The following is a 20235-nucleotide window of genomic DNA, read 5'->3' on the forward strand; positions in this document are numbered from 1 at the left end:
TCAAGCAAAACAGAACAAGCCAGGGAGAGGGTGGAAACGCCTCTGAGACCCTCACGGCCCCTTTCTGGAACCAAGCTAGGGAAAGGCAGTCCTTCGCAGGGTCCTCTAAACTTAGGAGAGACCCTACGGGCCATAGTCTAACTCAGTTCCTTCTTGCTGCGTTCTCACACTGGTCCGCTTTTCTTCAGTGCAACATGGATGAGCCCTCTGGGCCAAGCCAACCCATGCACGCAGGGAAGGGGTGGCGGGGGGCGGGAGGGGGGCATTCCTTCACGCGCAGGCCCTTGGAAGACAGACGCCAGCTCCAGCCTCAGCAGTCCTTGGCCCGCCAAACTCGGGGGCGAAGGAAGACTGAGAACAGAGTTTAATTCCCTCCCTTGCTTCTCTGGCAGCTGCCCCGGGCAGTATCCGGTCACAGCCCAAGAGAAGGAATGGGTGGAGGAAAGCAAGATTTCTCATCCTGTGTGTGTGTGTTGCACGGATGGGGGTAGGGGGGCTTAGTCCCTGACCCCCGGGGCTGATTCAAGGGGAAGATGCTGCCCATGTTGGCTTTGGGTCTAGGCCAGGGCTGAGGGCAGCAACAGACTGGGACCACATGACCTTTTCTCTGACCCCCCCCAATGCCATATTGACGTGCCTAGAGGGGAGCAGTACCCCATTCCACAAACCCCAAACCTTAATCAGATCATGATGGATTAATGATCCAGACCCTGGCCAAAGCATCCCACTTCCACAGGGGTCAGGACAGGCCTGGAGTGCATGGAGGACAGAGGCCACTGGGCTTAGAGACATTTCCCAGAGGGTCGCTGGGCCCTCTCCCTCAGCCCTTAGACAAACCTGAGGCCTGAGCCCCTCCTTCAGAGAGGAGGGTGCCAGCCCACACTCAGCCTCTGCATTGCTGGGTGACCTTGAGAAAGTCACTGCCTCTCTCTGGGCCTCACCACCCTGTATGTAAAATGAGCGGGGTGGACTAGATTTCAAAATCCTCCAGCTCTGAGGGGCCTCTGAGCCTCATCTGCTCAGGCCAGAGGGGAGGGGCGAGGGGCCTGAGGAAGGGTTTAGGCCCTCTCTCTAAGTTCACAGTGTAGAGTCCATGGCTCTGGCTCCTTGGCCTCTCCCTCTGAGTCTCCAGGGCCTTGTCACAGGCCCAACACCATTACTGGTGTGTGTCAGCCCCAGATTTGACACCGGCTAGGGCCATTTTTTTTTTTTTAGGGCGGGGGGAGGCTGGCCCACCTAGGCAAGTGGAGGGAAGGTAGTAGAAGGCCCAGACGGTGATGGGGCAGGGTGGGTGTGGAGGAGGAGGCGGCGGGGCACTTCTTTCGCCGGAGAGGGAGTTCAGTCAGAAGCGAAGGGGCCGCACAGGGAGCAGCAACAGGGCTGTGGGGGCCTGGGCTTCAGGCCGTGCCAAGAGGAGCTGGGCTCTGGCAGGCCGCCTGTCCAGGGCAGCTCCATGGGGGGATGGCTGGAGCATCAGTTGTCGGAATGTAGGGGCAGGGTGGGGGCTCCGGTCGGCTCACACGGGGGACGTGGCCGTGGACTCGCTGCACAGGCTCTCGACAATGTCGGCACGCTGGATGCGACGCAGGGCGGCCAGGAGGGCGTCAAGTGTCGCGCTGTCCTGGGCAGCCCAGCTGGTGAGCAGGGCGTGGACAGGGCAGGCCTCATGGGTGAAGGAGTCTATGTGCTCAGGCTGGTAGCCCAGCTCGCCCGCCAGGTTCCTCCAGGTGTCCCCTGCAGAGCCGTTGAGCAGCTTCTCCACCTCCTCTCGCTTGGCCGGGGGCAGGCTGCTGTAGAGGCCTCCATCACCCTTGAGGGCTGTTAGGAACCCAGAGGGAGTCAGATCTACCCCCTGCCCTGCCCCCACAGGGTGCCCAACCTTAGTGGGGGTGGGAGCAGGGGTAAGGCCCTAAAAGGCCAAGGCATTTCTTCTCCCAATCTGGGGAGGGTCTAGAGGCGGAGGGATGGGGGGCAGGGCTGTAGAGGGGCCGGGGGTGCTGACTCATTGTCCCCCTCCTCATTCATCGCTCCAGCTCTGCTTCCTTCCCCCCCACCACCCCCATCTCACCCCAACAATTAATCAAGGCCATGTTGGAGGAGACAGACTCCTTAGTTCCAGACTCAACTGCAGCAAGTGTCCTGGAGCTGGGCTATTATAGGACACTGATGAGGGTGCATAATTAACTACTTGTTCCCCAGAAGTCCAGGGCAGGAGGCTAATTGCAGCTACTTTTGGGGTAATTAGCCCCCAGGGGGGACAATTATCTTGATGAGTCTGGATGCTCCAACTTGTAAAAGCCTCCACTTCCCAAGTCAGCCCCTTGGAAGGACCTTCCTATCCATCTTCCTCACCTGGCTTCTCCCGTCGTCCCTCCATACCAAGGCCTCCATTAGCCAGCCCCTCTGGCAGTCCTGCCTACAGTCTAATCTTAGTCACTTCTATTCTCCCTGCCTCAGCTCCCCTGCCCGCTCTCGCTCCTCACCCTGGCCTGCTGCCGTCTGCGTGTGGGGCTGCTGGTCATGCAGGCTCTGGCTATCCACAGAGATGCCGCTGTCGCTGTGGAGTTTTTCACCCTCGGGTGGGGGCGTCTGGTTCACCGGCCGGCTGTTGGCTCCTTGCTTGTTCTGCTTGCAGCTGTTCCACCTGGGGCCAGAGGACAGGCCAGTCTCAGGGTTGAGGGGCCTCACTGGCCAGTGTGGCCAAGCTATCTGCTCTGATGGGTGGAGGCCAGGGGCATGGTAGGTGCCAGTTATGACCCCAGCCATAGTATCTACAATTCTTACTTCTTTACACTTCTGTTCCAGCCTACACCGACAGCTCCGTGAGGGCAGAAGGGCACTCAGGGCTTGGTGTACACCAAAGGCGGTCAATAAGTGTTTATGGAATAAATGGTGCATAAATAAATGACTTCCCAGGAATTCTAGTTTTCACAGTCCACCCTTCTAAAATGCTTCCACATGTGTGCAGGGATATATACAAGAATTTCTGCTGCTATTATAAGCAATAACAAAAAGCTGAAATTATGATCCATCCATATTACTGAATGAGTGGTTACAAATAATCAGATAATCTGTATGTCCCTAGGAAAGCTTTCCCAAGGGAGATTAAGTGAAAAAGTAAATTGTATAACATGTACAGTACGATTTCATTCTTTTTAAAAAACAAACCTGTGTTTATGTATAACTATAAAACATTTTATAGATGTGTGTTTATAAATGCCCAGAAAACAGTTGAGAAGGATCCATTCCAAACAGATTCCAGTGAAGAAAGGCGTAGAATTTGGAGACATAAAGGGGACTTTCACTTTTTGCTTTACCGACATTGGTCTTGTTTGTATTTTCCCCAACAGGCATCTATTACTTTGATGATTTTTTTTTTTAAAGAATGAAAAATGCATTTAAAGTTTTAAAATGCCCTCCAGGTGTTCTTGCATGTTCTGGATTCCTGGATGTGGGTGCCATGGGATCCCATGTGACATGCACACATAGGTAACTGTGTGGGTGAATGGGGTTCCAGGGGATGAGGGCACAGGCAGCTCTCTGCATGCAGTTGGGGAGGTCAGGGAAGGGGAACAGCCTGGGAGCAGAAAGGTGCTAGAGCCACGACAGGATCCTCCCCTTCCCTCACCTCCTGCTGACCTGCCATGCCATACAGTGGGGCAGCTGATGGTTAGTGAGGATGAACTCGGTTTGGGGTTGAGTTAAAAGGGTGCATGTGTTTTCAGCTCAAGGTCAGAGCAAAGTTCTCCTTGAGAGCAAACATTCCCATTCTCTGTCCCCTGCCCCCTCTCACCTCTTGAAGGCAATATATGCCACGAGACCCACAACCACAGCAGCCAAGATGGAGCAATAGACGGGGATGAGGTTGTCGGTGGTGCCTCTGGTCACCACGGGCTGGGAGCTGCCCATCACTGTGGTCACCACATCTGCCACAGCGCTGGCTACGACGTCTAATTCCGGAGGTCCCTCAGGCTCCTGGGTGCTGGGGGCTGGACTGTCTGAACCCTCTGGGGGCGTGGCCCGTGTAATCCAACGGCCAGGGATCTCTAGAAGAAAGAGCTACAGAAGTGAGGTTCTGCTCTACCCTACAGGCCCCTCCACCTATGTCCTGACTCACTCCAGTGCTTCTTCCTGAGCCCCTACCCCTGGTTCCAGGTGCTCATATGCCTAGCTGTTATGCAACAGGGGTGAGGGTGGGGAGTGTGTGTATGATGTCATGATGGAGAAGAGCAAGGGTCTGGGGGTCAGGGGATCTGGGTCTACTTCAGCTCTGTCACTGATCTACTGTGTTACTTCTCAATTTCCCCATGGGAATATTAAGAGAGATGATCTGTAATCGCCCTTCTACCTTGGGCATAGGTGTCACCCTAGAATTCTGTTCTGCTCCCTCTGGGTACCTAGAAGCCTGGCATGAAGGAGAACACAGAAAAAAGAGGGAGGACCATAAGAAAGCATCAAGCTGGCTTCATTCTGGGAAGTGTCAAAACCTCTCTGGCCCCAGGCTGTCCCATATGACCCCAGTTACCTTCTAAAGACGGATGGGGAGACTCAAGTCTAGTCAAAGAGGTACCTATCCCCGTCCCACCTCTCTGAGAGCTGGCACCCTCCCTTCCTATCTCTGATGTCCCAGACTCTAGGCTTGGGTAGGATGTGGGTGGGGGGGAGGGGGAGTTCCCAGCTGGCTTACTTCCCTCCAGCCAGTTCTTGGACAGGGGTCAGCCTCTGTCTCCTGGCCTGCCTGGCCCCAACTCTGCTCACCACCCAAAGAAAGCTGTGTTGGGCAGACTGAACCCTCCTGAGCAGAGAGCAGAGTGCAGGTAGAGAGAGAACCTACAAAGCAGATCCTGCCCACTGCCTCAGAGAGAGGGAGACTGTACCTGGCCACCCATCTAGGTCCTCTCATGCCAGCTGAGCATTTCCAGCCTACCTGGCAGGGGACTTGGCCCCTCCTGGCACCAGTAAGTGGGATTTTCCATTCTTCCACCCAGCTAGGGGCAGTGCCAGGGGTTGTGGGCCCTGCATGGCCTGGGGGTACCTGTCTGGGCAAAGCTGCCCACCCCATCCATTCTTGCTTCCCACGCCTGGGGCAAGGAGGGAAGAAACAGGACATGCCAATAGGGTAAAGAGGAGGGAATGGTGCTCTCCAGCTCGGTTCTGCCCAGCCCCCAGTTTGCCCATCCATGCTGGAGTAGAAGCTGCCCAACTCTCTGCTGGGCCTTCTCAGTTCAGGAGGAAGACACTTCAAAGGCCCCCCCTTTTCAGCGCCTTCTGAGGGGTAAGGCCCCCAGATGTGAATCTGGAATCCATCTGGCTGGCACTGGGAAGGGGGCTGCCATCTGTGGCCCTATCCCACCCCTCCTCCATCTCAGACCGGGGAGGAGGTGGAGGGACAGGATGGGAAGTGGAGGGACACAGCTCTGGCAGCCTCAGAAAGGGTGTCCTGGACTGAGAAGGGTCTTCCCTTCTCTAGACTAGGGGACTGAGTAAGCTAGGGAGCAGCCTGAGACCAGACACCAACCCCAATCCCAAGGCTGAAGGTATATGTGTGTAGGGGGAGATGTTTGTGAATCAGGCCATGACGGAAACTAGAAAGCAGTGGGGCAGGGTTGAGACAGGGCAGTAGGGGACAGAGAGGCTGAAGACAGCACTGTCCAGAGCGCTCTCCCCTCATCGCTCCAATCCCCTCTGTGGGGGTGTGGTAGGGGGATGAGATCCAGATGTGGCCATGTCCACCAACATTCCAACCCGTTCAGCCCTTGGCCAATCCTGACAGTTGTTTCCGGACTGGGAGATGTCAGGCTTGGGGGTGGAAGGGGGGACCAGGTTACCCCTCCTCAACCTACATTTCACTGGGGCAAGGGGTGGCCCTTCTGCCCTGAGGGTGGGTGAGTCACCAGGTTAACACCAGAAACATATATGCAGGAAAAAAGAAACCGGTGCACTGGGAGTGGGGTGGGGTGGGGTGGGGGGAGCAACCAAACCAAGAATCAAATTCTATTTCCTGAAATGATCCCTCTGCCCTAGAGCTGACATTTAACACTTTCGAGGCTGGACCTGAAAGGGGAACAGGGACAGGGATAAACACACGCCTCAGGGGTCACCTCCTCCCTCAGGGTAGCTGGAAAAGTGGGGTGGTATCTAGAAGGAATCTGTGAGCACCCCAAAAAGCAGAGCCTGCTCCCCCCCCAGCTGCAACCTTTCTTTGTTCTAACCACGCCCCTGACCCCTGACTGGCTGGTCCCCCCACCGGCTGGTTGGGACTTGTCCATGGAACCGTGTTGCCCGCCCACTTGTTGCCTGGCTGCTTAAATGCCCTCCACCCCCCCTGCTCTGCCTGTTGCCTGATGCCACTCTGCCTGTCTCCCAGCCCTGGATTATCACCACTGGAACCACGTCTCAATACAGGAAGCTTCACACACAAACCTGGCCTCAGCCCAACTTAACAGCCGCACCACCCCGAGCTCCCTCTCGGAGCTGGAGATCAACCGATGTGAGAAAGAAACAAGGGTGTATTGCAGTGTCTGTAAGACTGGAGGCTCCCCACGGGCAGGGGAAGCAACTCCCCCATCCGACTAGGGGTTGATTGAAGACAGAAGCCGTGCTGCCTCCATCAGAATGGGGGAGCTCCAAAGTTGAGGCGTCTCCTCCCTCAGCTAAGGACTAAGTGCTGGGGCTGTGGCTGCCCAAGGGCAGAGGGTATGTTGCCTTCTCAGAATGAGGGCTCCCTGAGGGCTCAGGGACAGACAGAAAATAAAGACACTGCCAAGCTCTCCCTGCATAGGAAAGCCCACTCACCTTCCCTGAGACAGACATCACCAAAGACCAAAACAGTTCTGCCCTGGCACCGTCCCACGGTGCTTCTTTCCCCACGCCAGCCCAGGAACTGCCCCATCCCAGCACACACAGCCCCAAAAGGCAGAGAAGAGAGGATTGCTCAGAATGTGGAAACAGAAGTAGAGACTAGGACCTTAGAGCCCTCTGTGTGTACCCTGCCCTATTCTCCCATCTCCCCTTCTTCCTCTGTCCCCAAAGCCCCTCCTCCCAGCCACCTCCTTCGTGGTCCTATGTCCAACCTTATCCTTCACTAAATTGTAACAATGACTGTCCACTCCTCCCCCAGATGCCAAACACCGAAGCGGAACAAGTATGTGACCAGTGAGGAAACTGAGGTTCAGAGGGAAAAGAGACCTTCCTAATGTCACTCCTACAGGCTCCGTTTCAGGTCCCAGAGGGTGGGTGAGTCGCAGAGCCATAAAGCACCATGCACCTAGGCCAGGTCACAGAGCCAAAAGGCTCCATCTCCTGAGGGTCCTCAAGTACCTTTTCCAGTTCAGAAAGCCTGCTTCAAGGATCAAACACGTACTCCTCTGGCCAGAAATACCCTAGTGCTTATCACCTGCCCATCCAATTGCTAGCTGGCAGCCAGGGATGAATAAAGCCCTGCAAGACCAACTGCAATGTAGTAACTGCGGCCTGGGAGCGTGATAATGGTCTTCTAAATACTTAGCACCAAGAAGGAAATAATGAAAGGAGGACTTTGGTGACTAAAGGATCAGGAACTACCCCCTCCCTGAGGTGACCCAACGTACAGGCTGAGGCTCAGAGAGGGTGCTTGCTGGCCCTGGCAGGGCACTTGCCGACGCCCAGGGGGCGCCCTTCGTCACCGCTCCAGCCCCCTTGAGCACACTGGCAGCCCCAGCTGCTCTCACCCTCGCACTCAGCGTCTGCCCAGCGCGTGCACTCGCGCAGCTGGCGCTCGGTGTCCTCGCACACGGTGCAGGGCAGGCACGGGTCCACGTGGTTGGCCTCATCAGAGTACGTGCCGTCGGGGCACTCTTCGCATACGGTGTTCTGCTTGTCTTGGCACGAGTACACGAGGCCTGAGCCCGCCTCGCACACTTGGCACGCCTCACAGCGACCTGTAGTCTCGTCCTGGTAATAGCCGTAGGCGCAGCGGCACACAGCGTCGTCTGCCTCCACGCACGGCGCAGACATGCTCTGCAGGCCCACGCACTCCGTGCACGGCTTGCACGGCTCTGTGGCGCTCACCACATCGGAGAACGTCACACCTGAGGGCAGAAGGACAGATGAGGAAGCAGCAGGCCCACTATTTAGCCACCTGCCCATTGGGCATCTCTACCAGGGACGCCAGTGAGCCCTTCAGGGGCTGGAGTCCCCCCTCTTCTCCTCCCCCGCTCCCCTTCATTGACTCCTACCCTCTTCCCTAGGGCCCCTGATTCCCGTTGCCGTCTGCGGAGGGCTGGGAAAAGGGGTCTGGGAGGCCAGCCCAGAGGCCCTGTGGGGTAGCCCAGCTGGTGCCGGTGGATTTTCCAGCAAAGTCTTTTAGAGAGTTCCCAGCCCTGTACTCTCGTTCCCAGCATGATTAAGGAATAATCTGAGCGTGGTTCCCACCCAGCCCTCCCCGCTGGCTAGAGCTGGGCTGTGAACCCAGCCCAGGCATCACCAGCCTTCCACTAGGGAGGCTCCCTACCTCAGCTGCCCTTCCGTTCCACCTGCACAGGTGAGGGCTCAGGTGTGGCCTGAATGGGTTAGATGCCAGAACTTCCCACCCATGAAGCTACCCCAAGCTGCTGAAGGGCTTGGCTTTTGAGGGTGGGTATTGAACTCCAGGCAAGAAAATTCAAGTACAGCAGGAGGAACTGAAGCTAGAAAGCAAGGAGGACTTGTGTATATAGTCCTCTGCCCTTTCAGCTGGCATAAAGGGAAGAATGCCAAGCTTACCCTTGACTCATGCTCTCTTAATTAATATATGTGAGCTCCCAAAAAGGGGAGTGGGGAGGGTGCCACAGTCCTCTCTTAATTAATATATGTGAGCTTCCAAAAAGGGGAGTGAGGAGGGTGCCACAGTCCTGGCCTCCTTGTGCAGGGTTGGGGGGAAGCACAGAGCCAGATTTTCACCCCTTCCAGCCCAGGGTGGAGAACTCCATACATGCCAATCCGAGCCCAAGGGGACACATCCTTGCTCCAAGGGCAGGAAGAACACAGACTTAGGAATCTGAGAACCAGCGAAGGAGGAATTGCTCAGAATGTGAACACAAAAGTAGAGGCTAGGGTCCCACTGGAGAGAAATCCAGGCCTGCTGTGGAGCCCATTCTCAACATTCTCTAAAGGCATCAAGAGACCAGACAGAGCACAGGATCTGTATCTTGTGTTAACTTGGGGGAGCAAAGAAGGAAAAGCTTGAGAGACATAAAAGGGGCAGAAATTGGGGGGAATAGAAGAAGAGACAGAGGGAGAAGGGCCTGGAGGGAGACTTCAGGTTCCCCAGTCAGTTCCTCAAAGGGACTCCTGTGTTTCTTTTCCTAACAAGCAGGCAGATCTAGATTCAGATCTGGTTTCATCACTTAGCTGTGTGACTCTAGGTGTTTTACTTAACCTCTCTGAACTTCATTTTCTTTATCTGTAAAGTAGGGAATAATATCTCCATGCACAGGGTTGTGATGAGAAATAAATGAAATTTGGCATGGAAGGTACTCAGTACACAGCAGGGATTCTATAACGGCTGGGCACCGTGGGCTGGGCAGTGATATAGTCAGACAGCAGAGAGGACTTGCAGACACAAACAGCTAGGCAGGGTGTCCAATCTATTCAAATGACAGCGTCCTATCTGGCTGCGATGGTGTGGCAGGGGGATGGGTCTGGTCACATTTGGAGGGAAAGGGAGGTCCTGCCCATGGGAAAATCCAGCATATTAGTAGAAAACTCCTGGGAGAGGGTTTTAGGGGGTGTGAAAAATGTGGTCTTTTTTGGCAGAGAATGAAGGCAGGAGCTTAATGGGTTTCCTTGTGGAAATATTTTGAGGATGGAGGGAAGTCCTCTGGGGTCTCTATCCCATAAACTGGGCTCGTAAAGGTGGCCTGTTAACGCAGCTGGGGGGTGAGGATGGAGGAAGAAGTTCTGCACTGGCCTCTGAGCTGCTCCTCCTGACGCTGCTCCTGTCTCCCTCCCCTTCCCCAGAGATGCTGGCCCTCACCACGCCAGGCTGCGCCACCCCCCACCTCAGACTCTTCAGACAGATTAAAGCTCCAGGGAGAGGTGGTGGGCTGGAGTCTATGAAATGAGAGAGGCTGACTGCAGAGGCTCCAGGGTAGGTACCAATGGTTGACCAAGCCAGGGCCAGGGCAGGTGGCTGGATAGCAAGGTGGCAGAGCCTCCCCGCCCAGGCCCAGGCCCCCCTCTGCTGGGGGAGGAGATGGATGGGGTTACATGATTCACAGGCACAGTGGGAAAACAGCGCGTTTGGGGAACACCAAGGTGGGCGCTGAATGCCAGGTGGAAGCAGGTCCTGTCAGAAGTGAGGAAAACTTTCTGGAAAGATTCAGGAAAAGGTAGTGACCGAGGACTGGGGGCATCCCACAGGGATGGAGGCTCCTGACTCAAAAATGCACAGAATTCAAACCCCAGACAAGACTGGGACTAGGGGGCCAGAGCTGCCATGCTCCTGCCTCCCTCATCCACCTGGAAGATGGGCTTCTCTCCCCTTCTGAGGGAAATCTGGGCAGGAATGGCCATGGCTCCCCTCTCCCCTCCCCATCTGATAGCACCCCAGCACCCTGATAGTGCTCCAAGCCCCATCCCTGCTGCCCTCGCCAAAGCTTTGCTTCCTTGGTGGAAGCTGGAGAACAGTTGGCCTGGGGGGAGGGGCAGCCACACCCTCCCCAGGATCCCCCAAGGTCAGTCTCCAGGGCAGCCAGGATTTGATCGTCTTCCCCCTCCCCCAAACACACAGAGGGTAAGTGGCAGCCATTGATTTTGCAGTGCAGGTGATATTTTTAGCTGGTCTTAGCATCCCTCTGCTACCAGGCCTCTCTGCCTGGGGGCTGGGAAGGGGCACTCCCTGAAGATCCCCTCCTCTATTTGCATACTTCCCTCACCCATTCCCAGCTCCTCCCCTCTGCCTCCTGCACGGGGCCAGACTCACTTCTGGTGCCCATGCAGTAGTGGTCAGGGGACCCTGCCAGAGGACCCTGGGCATGCTTCTCCCTAACCCCTATTCCCCTCCTACCCCTGGCTCCACCTTGCCTCCCCGTACTCACTGTCCAGGCAGGGCTCACACACAGTCTGGTTGGCTCCGCAGGGCTGGGCCACGCCCTCACCCAGGTTGCAGGCTTTGCAGCACTCACCGCTGTGGGTATACAAGCCTGTGGGGCATGACTCCTTGGCACTGCCGAGGGACACCTGGGGTGGGGGAGATCAGAGGGTTAGACCATCTAGAGAAAGGGGGGGGGCTTCCAAGCGATCAAACACCCCCTCCTAATGCCTTCTATTGGAACCACCTGGGTTAGGGTGCGCTCACCAGCTAGACATTAGACACAATGAAGCTGGTGGGGAAGTAAGTCAGTGGAGGACAGAGTGCCCCCACAGGCTGCTGGGGGTGTGAGGTCCGAGTTCCTGATGCTGACCTTGGACAAAGTGCATCTTGGGGTGCAGCAACTCCTGGAATCTCAAGGATACACCACATGGGGAAGGGGAACTGAGGCCGAGCAGAGGCCTTTGAGCAGGGACATTATTAACAGTTGGTCAGGTTGCAGCTTGCACAGGGCTTCCAGCCAAGGGGGTGACTAGGAGCTGAAATCCAGCCCATACTCCACTGGATAAACTGCACACCTGCAGGGCTGCATCTATCTACCCAGAGAGGGTGCCTTTTTCTAACTTACACAAAGGCTACCAGGGCCCTACTCCAGGTTCCTAACTCCACTAGGTTAAATATCAAATGGGAGGTTTCTGTACGCAAGAGCAGAAAGCAGAGGGTGCAGGCTTGGGTTCAAAACTTGATCCTGCACTGGAGCCTCTGGTCTGCCCTGCCTCCCACCTCCGAGTCTCCATTTCTCCACATAGAGATGGCGACAGCTCAGTGCCAGGGCAAAGGACCAGCCAATGGGCAAGAGTCTGGTGCCAAGAGGAGAAAGGGATGCCTGTTATCAATGATGAGGAAGTGGTTGCTCTCACCACTCAGCAGCCCTGCTCCACCAGGGTTTGATTTCCAGCCACTAGCCCTCCCCTCTTACCCTGCCCCCTACACAGTCACTGGGAACAGCACTGGAACCAGGGAAAAGGGGAGTCAGATTCCTGCCACTAAAGCATCTTTGCTCAGGGACAGAATGATTTTGCACCAGATTCCCTGGGGGCAAGGGCTGCTGGAGGCTTGCTTTATATTTCTGCTTAATGTCTAATAAAACTCAAAGCCTGCTTTCCTAGACTCATACCAGACCATGCAACCCCCGTTTGATGCAGAGTATTGGCTCTTGGGTTGTGGAGCCAGAGGGGAGATTTACAAGGTCATCTTGGGCATTCTTCTGCTTCCACATTGGCCAGATCATGGCCAAGATACTCCCTTCCCTCCAGTCCTTTAAAATATCCTGAGGTCTCACCAGGGTTTGGTGGGGAGGGAAGAGAAGAGGTAGGGGGATGGACAGGTTGAATCAGCCTTGGAGGCAGCTTTGTGGTCCTCATGAGACCGGTGGGGAGGGTTCAGGTAGCCCAGGAGAAGAAAAGTTGGGTGTTGTCACCATCTCCTCCCAGGTGGCAGCAGCACACAGTGCTGGAAACATCTGTAGACCAGCAGCCTCCTGGGTCCCAGATGCAGGCTTTCCCCCAGGAGGCAAGATTCCAGAGGAGTCTGTTCAGATTTCTTTTCGTAGTTTAAGGCTCTGCTTAAAAGTCATGTCCTCGGGAAAGTAGTCCTGTTGCCCTCACCCCTCGTGAATTAGGCAGAGCTTCCCTGTTACCCTGGGTGGTACACATGGTTAACACGCTCTCTTGGCTGCCAACCAAAAGGTTGGAGATTACAGCCTATCCAGAGGCACCTTGGAAACTGACCCATATTTCTACTCTGACACACATAAAAACAAAACACATAGGTCGCCGTAAGTCAAAATCGACTCATCTGCAACTGTAACTGGCCCTGTTACATGCTCCCTCTTTACTGTTCTTGTCTTGCCGGATTATCCTGCTAGACTGTCAGCTCCCTGAGGGCAAGGGCTGTGGTTACCCTAGCTCCTGGCACAGTACCTGGCACATAGTAGGGACCCAGCATATATATTTAGGGAATTTAAGAAGACGACAATACTATACGACCTCAGCTAACCAGAACTCTGGGGAAATGACTCTTTCTGGATAGTCGAGTTTCCAGAGAGTCAAGAGTTTGCTCCTCTAATCCCCTGATGTTTTTCATTTTAACCATGGTTACTGTACCCTCTTCTGCCTCTAGAATATACCTTCATGGCTTCTGTGTGACTCAGGGACTCACCGTTTATTCTGGGCTGCAATGCAGTGAAGTGCTTACGTTCTTTATACCAAACTATCACACTTTTGTCTGTTTGAGTTCTCCTGTCAGCTTTTTATAGTGTGTCTGTCTCCTCCCTTCCTGTCAAGGTTTCAGTTGTCCATTCTTGCTGCTACCAGAGTGTGACCTGAAGCAGCCTCTCCCCCACCGTTCTAACTGAGTAGGTCTAAATGAATCTTGGGAAACTATGCAACTAGCCTTGGTAGAAAGGTGTATAAAGTGAGTGTAAATAGGATCTGAACCAGGAGGGGGTACTTCTCTGAGTAAAATGTGTGAGCTATCGTATCTCCCTCCTCAGCTGCCTCCATTGCTCTGAATCCTGGTTCATGACTTAGGAGCTGAGTGACCTGGGACAGGTTTTGGACTTCTTTGTGCCTTGGTTTCCCCAACAGTAGGTAATAATGACAGTACCTGCCTCATCGGGTTGCTGCAAGCATTAACTAAGTATTTGAGTAAGGTGCTTACACGCCTTGGGAGGTCTTTCTTGCTTCCTTTGTGGCTTTTGGCTGTATCCCAGTTAGTTGAGGTCAGCAGAGAGGGAGTCTGTCTGTGGTACTCCTGGGTGGGGTGGCAGCCTTGTGCAAGCCCCTCTTCCCAGAAGCCTGTTGTCCTCTCTCTTTTGCCAAGTCTTGCATTTATAGTTGGGGCCACCTAATTAGTAACCATGTGTTTCTGTGCTTGTTTTATTTTCCCTATTTCATAAAATCCCAGGTCTGCTACTTAATAGTATGTTACTCTGGGTAAATAAATGACTTTCTCTCTCTAAACCTCAGTTTTCCCAACTAAAAACACTGGGTCAATCATACCCCACAGGGTTGCTGTGAGAATTAAATGAAATAATTTATGCAAATGTGTCTGGTATATGGCAAGGGTTTTATAAGTGTTAGTTATCAAAGAAGTGTCTTGTCTGAGGAAGAGTGAGCAGCTGACTGGGGGGTGGGGGTGGAGGGAGGTGGTGAAAGGGGAGAGTTTAGCCATCTCCAAAGAAGGAAACCATCTAACTGCAGGGGGCAGGTTAGATATCCAGAAAGTGTAACCCAGCAGGAAGAGGGTATGGGACCAAACGAAGATGAGAAAATCGCTCTTGTTAAAAAGTTCACTAATTCAGCAACTATTTAGTGAGCCTTGAGAGTTTCCAATGAGATGTGGTCCCTGACCTCTGAAGGGGGTTTACAGTCCCATGAGGGAGAGGGACAGGCTGAGATGCTGAGGAGGAAAGACTTGAAGGACTTCCCTCTCCCCTTCCCTGACAGATGGGGAAACTGAGGCCCAGTGAGGTCATTCAGCCAATGGGTCAGATGGATGGCCCTTGCCACAGCTTCTCCCAGTCCAAGGCCAGACAGTCTTGGGAAGCAGGGCAGGTGACTAGGGTTCAGGTCAACTGTTCCAAAATCAGATCCAAAACGACCGATTTACCAAAACGGTAGATACATTTGCCTAACATTTGTCTTTATTACACTTACTCATTTCAAATTTGACAGAATGACTTCATCCCATTTTCGAGAATGTCTGCAATCATTTTGTGTGTGTGTGTTTGTGTGTGCCATTTTTAGACTTCCAAGGCTTTTTAAGGAATTAAGTGGGAACATTAGATGCATTGACTACTAAGAATGTTAAATTTCTTGTAATTTAACAAAATAGAAAAAACACACCAAAGTAGTTGAAAGTATTTGAGAAGCACTGTATGAATGCCTCAGTGTGGTGAGTCCCAGGCATTCACAACAGATAGCTTCAGCAAAGGTTCCTTAGATGAATCAAGCCATAGCCACGTCACTGGGGCTGGAGGGGTTTTCAAATATCTGGGAGGTCTTTTGAGGTCCATGCAAACCCAGGGAAGGCACTGGTACCTGCACCCCCCCTCCCCTTCAGAGGTTGAATTTTGGGGTGGGAGACATGAGCCAGTTACTAGTATGATGCTGTTTGCAGACTTAAGAGCTTTGTGTGAGGGCAAAGGGGCTCAGTTTCCAAATTTGTGGTGCCGACAGCTTGGGGCACACATCTAACCTAGGCTAGTAAGGATTCAGGGTCAGGCATTCCTCAATGATCTAGAAGAGGGTAAGGGAGGGCACACCTTCACGCAGAGGAAAGACAGGACTTGGAGCCAAGCATCCTGGGTTCCAACAAGGGTGGCACCACTCACTCACTGGGGGAGCTGGTCTTGTGCCTAAAAGCCTGGGAGGTACGGCTTCCTCAACTGTAAAATGGGAATAACTAGATTTACTCTCCTGGGACTTTATAAGGATTAAATAACGCGAAAGAAAGTACCCAGGACGGTGTGTGGCACATTGTAGGCACGCAACATATTATTCCCGCCTCCTCACTCCCGCCCCGCACCACCCCCCCCCCCCCGCGGGAAGTAGCCAGGCGCGGGGCTGGGCCGGGCTGGTCCAGCTGGGTGGGGGGCTTTCCCTCCGGAAGCCGCCTCCCCCCAGCCCGGCCGCTCCCGCCGCCCATTTGCTGCCCTGGCTGCATCCCTATTAGGCGCATTAGCCGGCCCGGCGGCTCCGGTTACAGACGTCTGAATGACAAAGTGCCTCCATTACCGGCGCGGCCCGCCAGCCTACCCGGCCGGACGCGCTCTGGTTTCAACACTCTCTCGCCGCGGCCCAGGAAGAAAGTCGGACCGCGGCGGTGCGCAGAGCCGGCCCAGGCACCGCCGCCGGCGTCGGGGCGGAGGCGAGGGCCGCGGGGCTGCGCGCGGCAGGTTCTGCGCGGGGGCCACCTCCTCCAGCCCGCAGGCCCTCCACGTCCAGCTCCTGTCCCTCCTCGCCTCTTCTCCGCCCGGGGACACTCTCTCTTCCCGCCCCTCCGGGACCCGCACAGCGCTGGCCGCCCAGTTCCCCTCCCCACTCCGGGCCGAGAGGCCGTTCTGCTGGGCGACGTTAGTCAGCAAACGAGCCCTCGGTCACTCCCAAAGCCTGGGACGAAGCCACAGGTACTGACAGCTCCAGGGATGGGGGCCAGCGCCCGGAGAGGGGCTGCTACCCCGCCCCCATGTTCCATCGCCGGCCTGACTTTGGGGACCCCCCCCCGCCCTAACACGCCGCTCTTGTCACGAACTGGAGCGCCCTTCGGGGCCGGAGACGGAGATGGGACTCAGGTGCGCTGCGAGGAGTCTAGCTCCGACTCTACGCCAACTTGCTTGTGGGATCTTGGTTCAGTCGTTTAAGCCCTCAAAGCCTGTTTCCTTATCTGTAAAACGGGGATTTGGGGGGGCAATACTCAGATGAGAGATGAAGAGGGCCGGGAGGGTGAGGACGCCTGCTCCATTGCCGAACCTTCCCGAGCACTCAGTTCATGGCCACCCACTAGGTCACATCTTGAAAATCGTGTCAGAACTACCGGGGGGACCTGCCGTCCTTTGCCCAGTCGGTTCCTCTGGTCACGGCCGGACAGAATCCCAGGCGTTCCACAGAACGCTGAGCCGGACGCGGGTGGGAGCCCGAGCCTCTGAGGCGCACCGGGCGAGTCGCTGGGGTCGCGTAACTTAGTGGGGGGCGGCGCGCAGCCCTCCGCGCGGACGCAGCTACGGAGGGTACATGGCCAGCCCCGGAGCGCCCCCTGCGGGCCGCCTCCCGCCGGCGCGACCCCAGGCTGCGCGCGGACTGGACTGTGCCGGCTCTGCGCGCCCGGGCGTTCTGCACCCCATCCCAGGACCCGGCCGCCGCCAGACTCCAGCGAGTGATGCCTGCTCCATCGCTCCGGGTCCGCGGCGCTCCTTCAAACCGCCAGCACACGCGCGTCTGAGGAGTCGGCCAGCCTTGGGGAAGCCAGGGAGCGGGTTCGCCCCTCGAAGCGGTCACTCCGCTCCCAGCCCGGCTTCCTACCCGCAACTCCCCGACTGGGCGAGACCGCGAGGAAGAGCGCGGGAACCGTCCCCAGGGCTCCTCGACGCCACTGCCTCTTCTCTCTCTCCTCGTCCCACTGTCCTTCAATGGGCAGGCGGGGCCCCCGACAGCCTCAGGATCCACACTCCCTTCTCGAACCGATTTTTTTTTTTGCTTCCACCTCCCTACCCCCTCGCTGTCGTCCCTTTTCTGCCGTCCCTAACCCACCTATACTCTCCTCGACTGCCCTGTCGCTCCCGAACCTCTCCCTTCAACGCCCCTCCCCCTCATTGTCTGGCCTGTCCGCATTGTCCGATGCCGGGTCCCCTCTGCCTCCAGTCCCTCCAGCCTCCTCCCCCATTGTTCCATTCCTTCGTCTCCGGCTCCGTACCCCAGCCCCTCGCCCCTTCACATGTCCAAACCCCATTCCATTCCCTCTCCTCTCGCCTTGGTTCCGTCCCACGACCCTGGAGCCCCCTCGAGATTCCAGCATTCAAGCGCCTTCTTCCGAAGAACCCAGGCATCCGAGCGCCTCTCATCTCCTGCCTAGAGACCCCTCCCAACTCTCCCCGCATCTCTCCGCGGTACCTGAGGACCGGCATCCGTGCGCCCCTCTTGCCCACATCTTTACCCTGAAACCTAGGGTCTGCGCCCCGAGAACTGGCGACGCTCCTCCATGGATCCCGGCATCAGAGTCCCTAGCATCTAGGACCCCAATGCTCTGTCGTCTCCAGAGCCGCGGCGCCCGGCTCCCCTCGGGGTTCCGATCCCAGGGAAGGAAGCGGATTCCCTTTGGGCTAGCACTCACCCCTAGGAGCAGCAGCAGCAGTAGGCGCGGCCGGTCCATGGCACCGCCAGTGGCACCTGCCCTCATCGCCGGTCTTCCGCGGCCGCTCTCAGCTTCCAGCTCAGCCCACTCCGCAGACCGATAGGGCTGCGCTGCGCTGCGCTCCAGCGCTGGCCGCCCGCTGGAGCTGGCCGCGGCTCCGCTCGCTCTGGCTGCGGCGGGAGGGGCTGGATGAAGCCAGTGCGGCGGCCCCGCCTCCTCTTCGCCCAGCCCGCCCACCCCCGGAACCGCGCCCGCCCGCCCCGCTGCCTCGGGGAGGGGGGTGGAGGGGAAGGGAGGGCGTGCGGGCAACCGCGCCCGCGTGCCCTGCCGCCGCTTCTCTGTGCCCTGGCCCTAGGAGGCTCTCACCCACATCACCCTGGTACCCGGTGTCTGGCCCGCGCTGCTGCGCATCCGGCCCGGATGCTGTGGGCCCAGGGGCCAGGGCGTCCCCACTGCGGCTCGCGTTGCTCTCCGGCTGTGGACCGCCGCAGGGTTCACTCTCTTACCCTTCTTCCTCCGCCTCTGGCTTCAGCTTCTCGCTGGTACCTTGCTCCCTACCCAGCCGTTATCAGCATGTGTCCACTGCCGCCCCACCCTTCATCTGCAGGCCCATTCCCCTCCACTCTTCCTCCGAGTGCGGGGGTTCTCGGTGCAAAGGTCTAGGGAGAAGGGAGGGAGAGCAGGTGGCCTGGGGGGAGGGGGATGCAGTGGGGTAATTCAGGATGGAGTCCACCCCACCATCATTTAAATTTTCAAATGATGGATTTGAAGGGGTCACAGGTATGCACACAAAACACAAGAATACACGGAAACACACTCTGAAGCTCACATATATCTGTGCTTATGCCCTCACAGACACCCACACATCTCTGTGGACCTGCACGCCCGACACGTAAGGTAGATGGAGAATCACGAACATATATGTGCTTCTCCACATTCATGCACACATGCGCCCTCTTGGCCCATGTGGACATAACACTCAGACACATACTCATCTACACATTGACGCATTCACATGTACAACATCAGGTGAATGGTTACATCCGCACAAGCCCTCACATCTATACAGCCTCTAACACATGTGTGAACACAGATTCCTGAACACATACTCTCATACACAAATACATCTTCAACAATATAGACTTCACTAGACTGTGTTTTCATTAGATCATAATCTCCTGGCAGGCAGGGACTATGGCTTCTTGTTTGAATGCCCAGTGCACAATAGCTGTTCAATAAAGTTCTATAGAATGAAATAAATGGATAAGTGATTAGAGGGATTCATAAATACTCACACTCCCTCCATTCACCCATCCATGTACTCTCTAGGTGCTGGGGCAGATCTGTCCCCAGGACCACACTTACCATGTCCTAGAAACTTGGTAAGTCCAAATCTAAGGCCCTTCCAATCCAGGGAATGTGCTAAAGGCACCAAAACCTGATGCTCAACTCCCATCTGCCCCACCCTTTCCTGGTCCCCAGACACGAGGTCCCTGGAGCACAGAGCTGTTGGGGGCTAATCTACAAAGCCCATACCCAGCACCCTCTTCTTGGCCATACCTGGAGCTCAGTTTCCACTCTGGAAAAACGACAGAAGTCTCCCAAATTACAGGATAAGGAGGAGATCAAGAGCACTTAACGAGTAGTTGATAAGTGATTTCCTATATTCAAAAATGCAGCAACTCAAATGCTGTTGAGTTGATTCTGATTCATGGTGACCTCAATCAGCTGAAACGAATTCATTCATTTATGAAAAAAAAAATCTGCCCTCTGAATTTCTTTCCAACATGACCAATGAAGTGTGGGGGACAGCCCCAGAAGGGCTCAAGTGGACATCATCTTGAGAATAATGTTGGTGACGAGCCACCGTCTCTATGGCTGGGCGTGTGAGCACCTCTTCAGCAGCCCCAGAGGATTCATCTCTCCTGGACAGGGGCAGCCTCTAAGATGCCTCCTCCTCCCACTGCTTTTATGGACCTGCCTTTCCTCTCAGTGGAATTCATGGAAGACAGGAAGGGGCACCATTAGTATTAACAGCAGCATCCAGCTGCTTACTACCAAAGGTATCAACAGTGTGGCATTAATTTAAACACTTCTGTTATTAATCTATGATCCCAGTTACTATTATTGCCGAGGTTATCCATCTCGACACAACTTAATATGACCCACGGTACCATGGCTGGGCCTGGGTTATTAATAATTTCCATGGTCTTGATCATGTAAGCCTTACTCGGACAATTATAGACAGAAATTGTTGCTATGATTAACAGTAC

General features: G+C 55.5%; 1 protein-coding gene across 1 annotated transcript; it reads right to left on the reverse strand.

The window, feature by feature from the left end:
• Nucleotides 1-263: 263 nt before the first annotated feature.
• NGFR (nerve growth factor receptor) lies at nt 264-18113 on the reverse strand. Its single transcript, XM_049859808.1, has 6 exons — nt 17942-18113; nt 11058-11199; nt 7710-8069; nt 3794-4046; nt 2484-2644; nt 264-1818 (listed from the first exon to the last, which is right to left on the reverse strand). Exons 1-6 carry the CDS (start codon nt 18005-18007, stop codon nt 1517-1519), a joined length of 1284 nt encoding a protein of 427 aa, XP_049715765.1. The 5' UTR covers nt 18008-18113; the 3' UTR covers nt 264-1516.
• Between the last annotated feature and the right edge of the window lie 2122 nt (nt 18114-20235).

The sequence above is a fragment of the Elephas maximus genome, chromosome 19 (genome assembly GCF_024166365.1).
Source record: "Elephas maximus indicus isolate mEleMax1 chromosome 19, mEleMax1 primary haplotype, whole genome shotgun sequence".
In the NCBI taxonomy this organism is placed as follows: Eukaryota; Metazoa; Chordata; class Mammalia; order Proboscidea; family Elephantidae; genus Elephas; species Elephas maximus.

What these genes read in the sequence shown, in the direction of transcription:
- NGFR (XM_049859808.1), bottom strand. Translation starts at nt 18,007, where the DNA reads ATGAGGGCAGGTGCCACTGGCGGTGCCATGGACCGGCCGCGCCTACTG. An exon ending in TGCTGCTGCTGCTCCTAGGG is followed by an intron (nt 11,200 to 17,941) that starts GTGAGTGCTAGC and finishes CCCCCACCCCAG; the next exon opens with GTGTCCCTCGGCAGTGCCAA. An exon ending in GGCAGACGCTGAGTGCGAGG is followed by an intron (nt 4,047 to 7,709) that starts GTGAGAGCAGCT and finishes TCTTTCTTCTAG; the next exon opens with AGATCCCTGGCCGTTGGATT.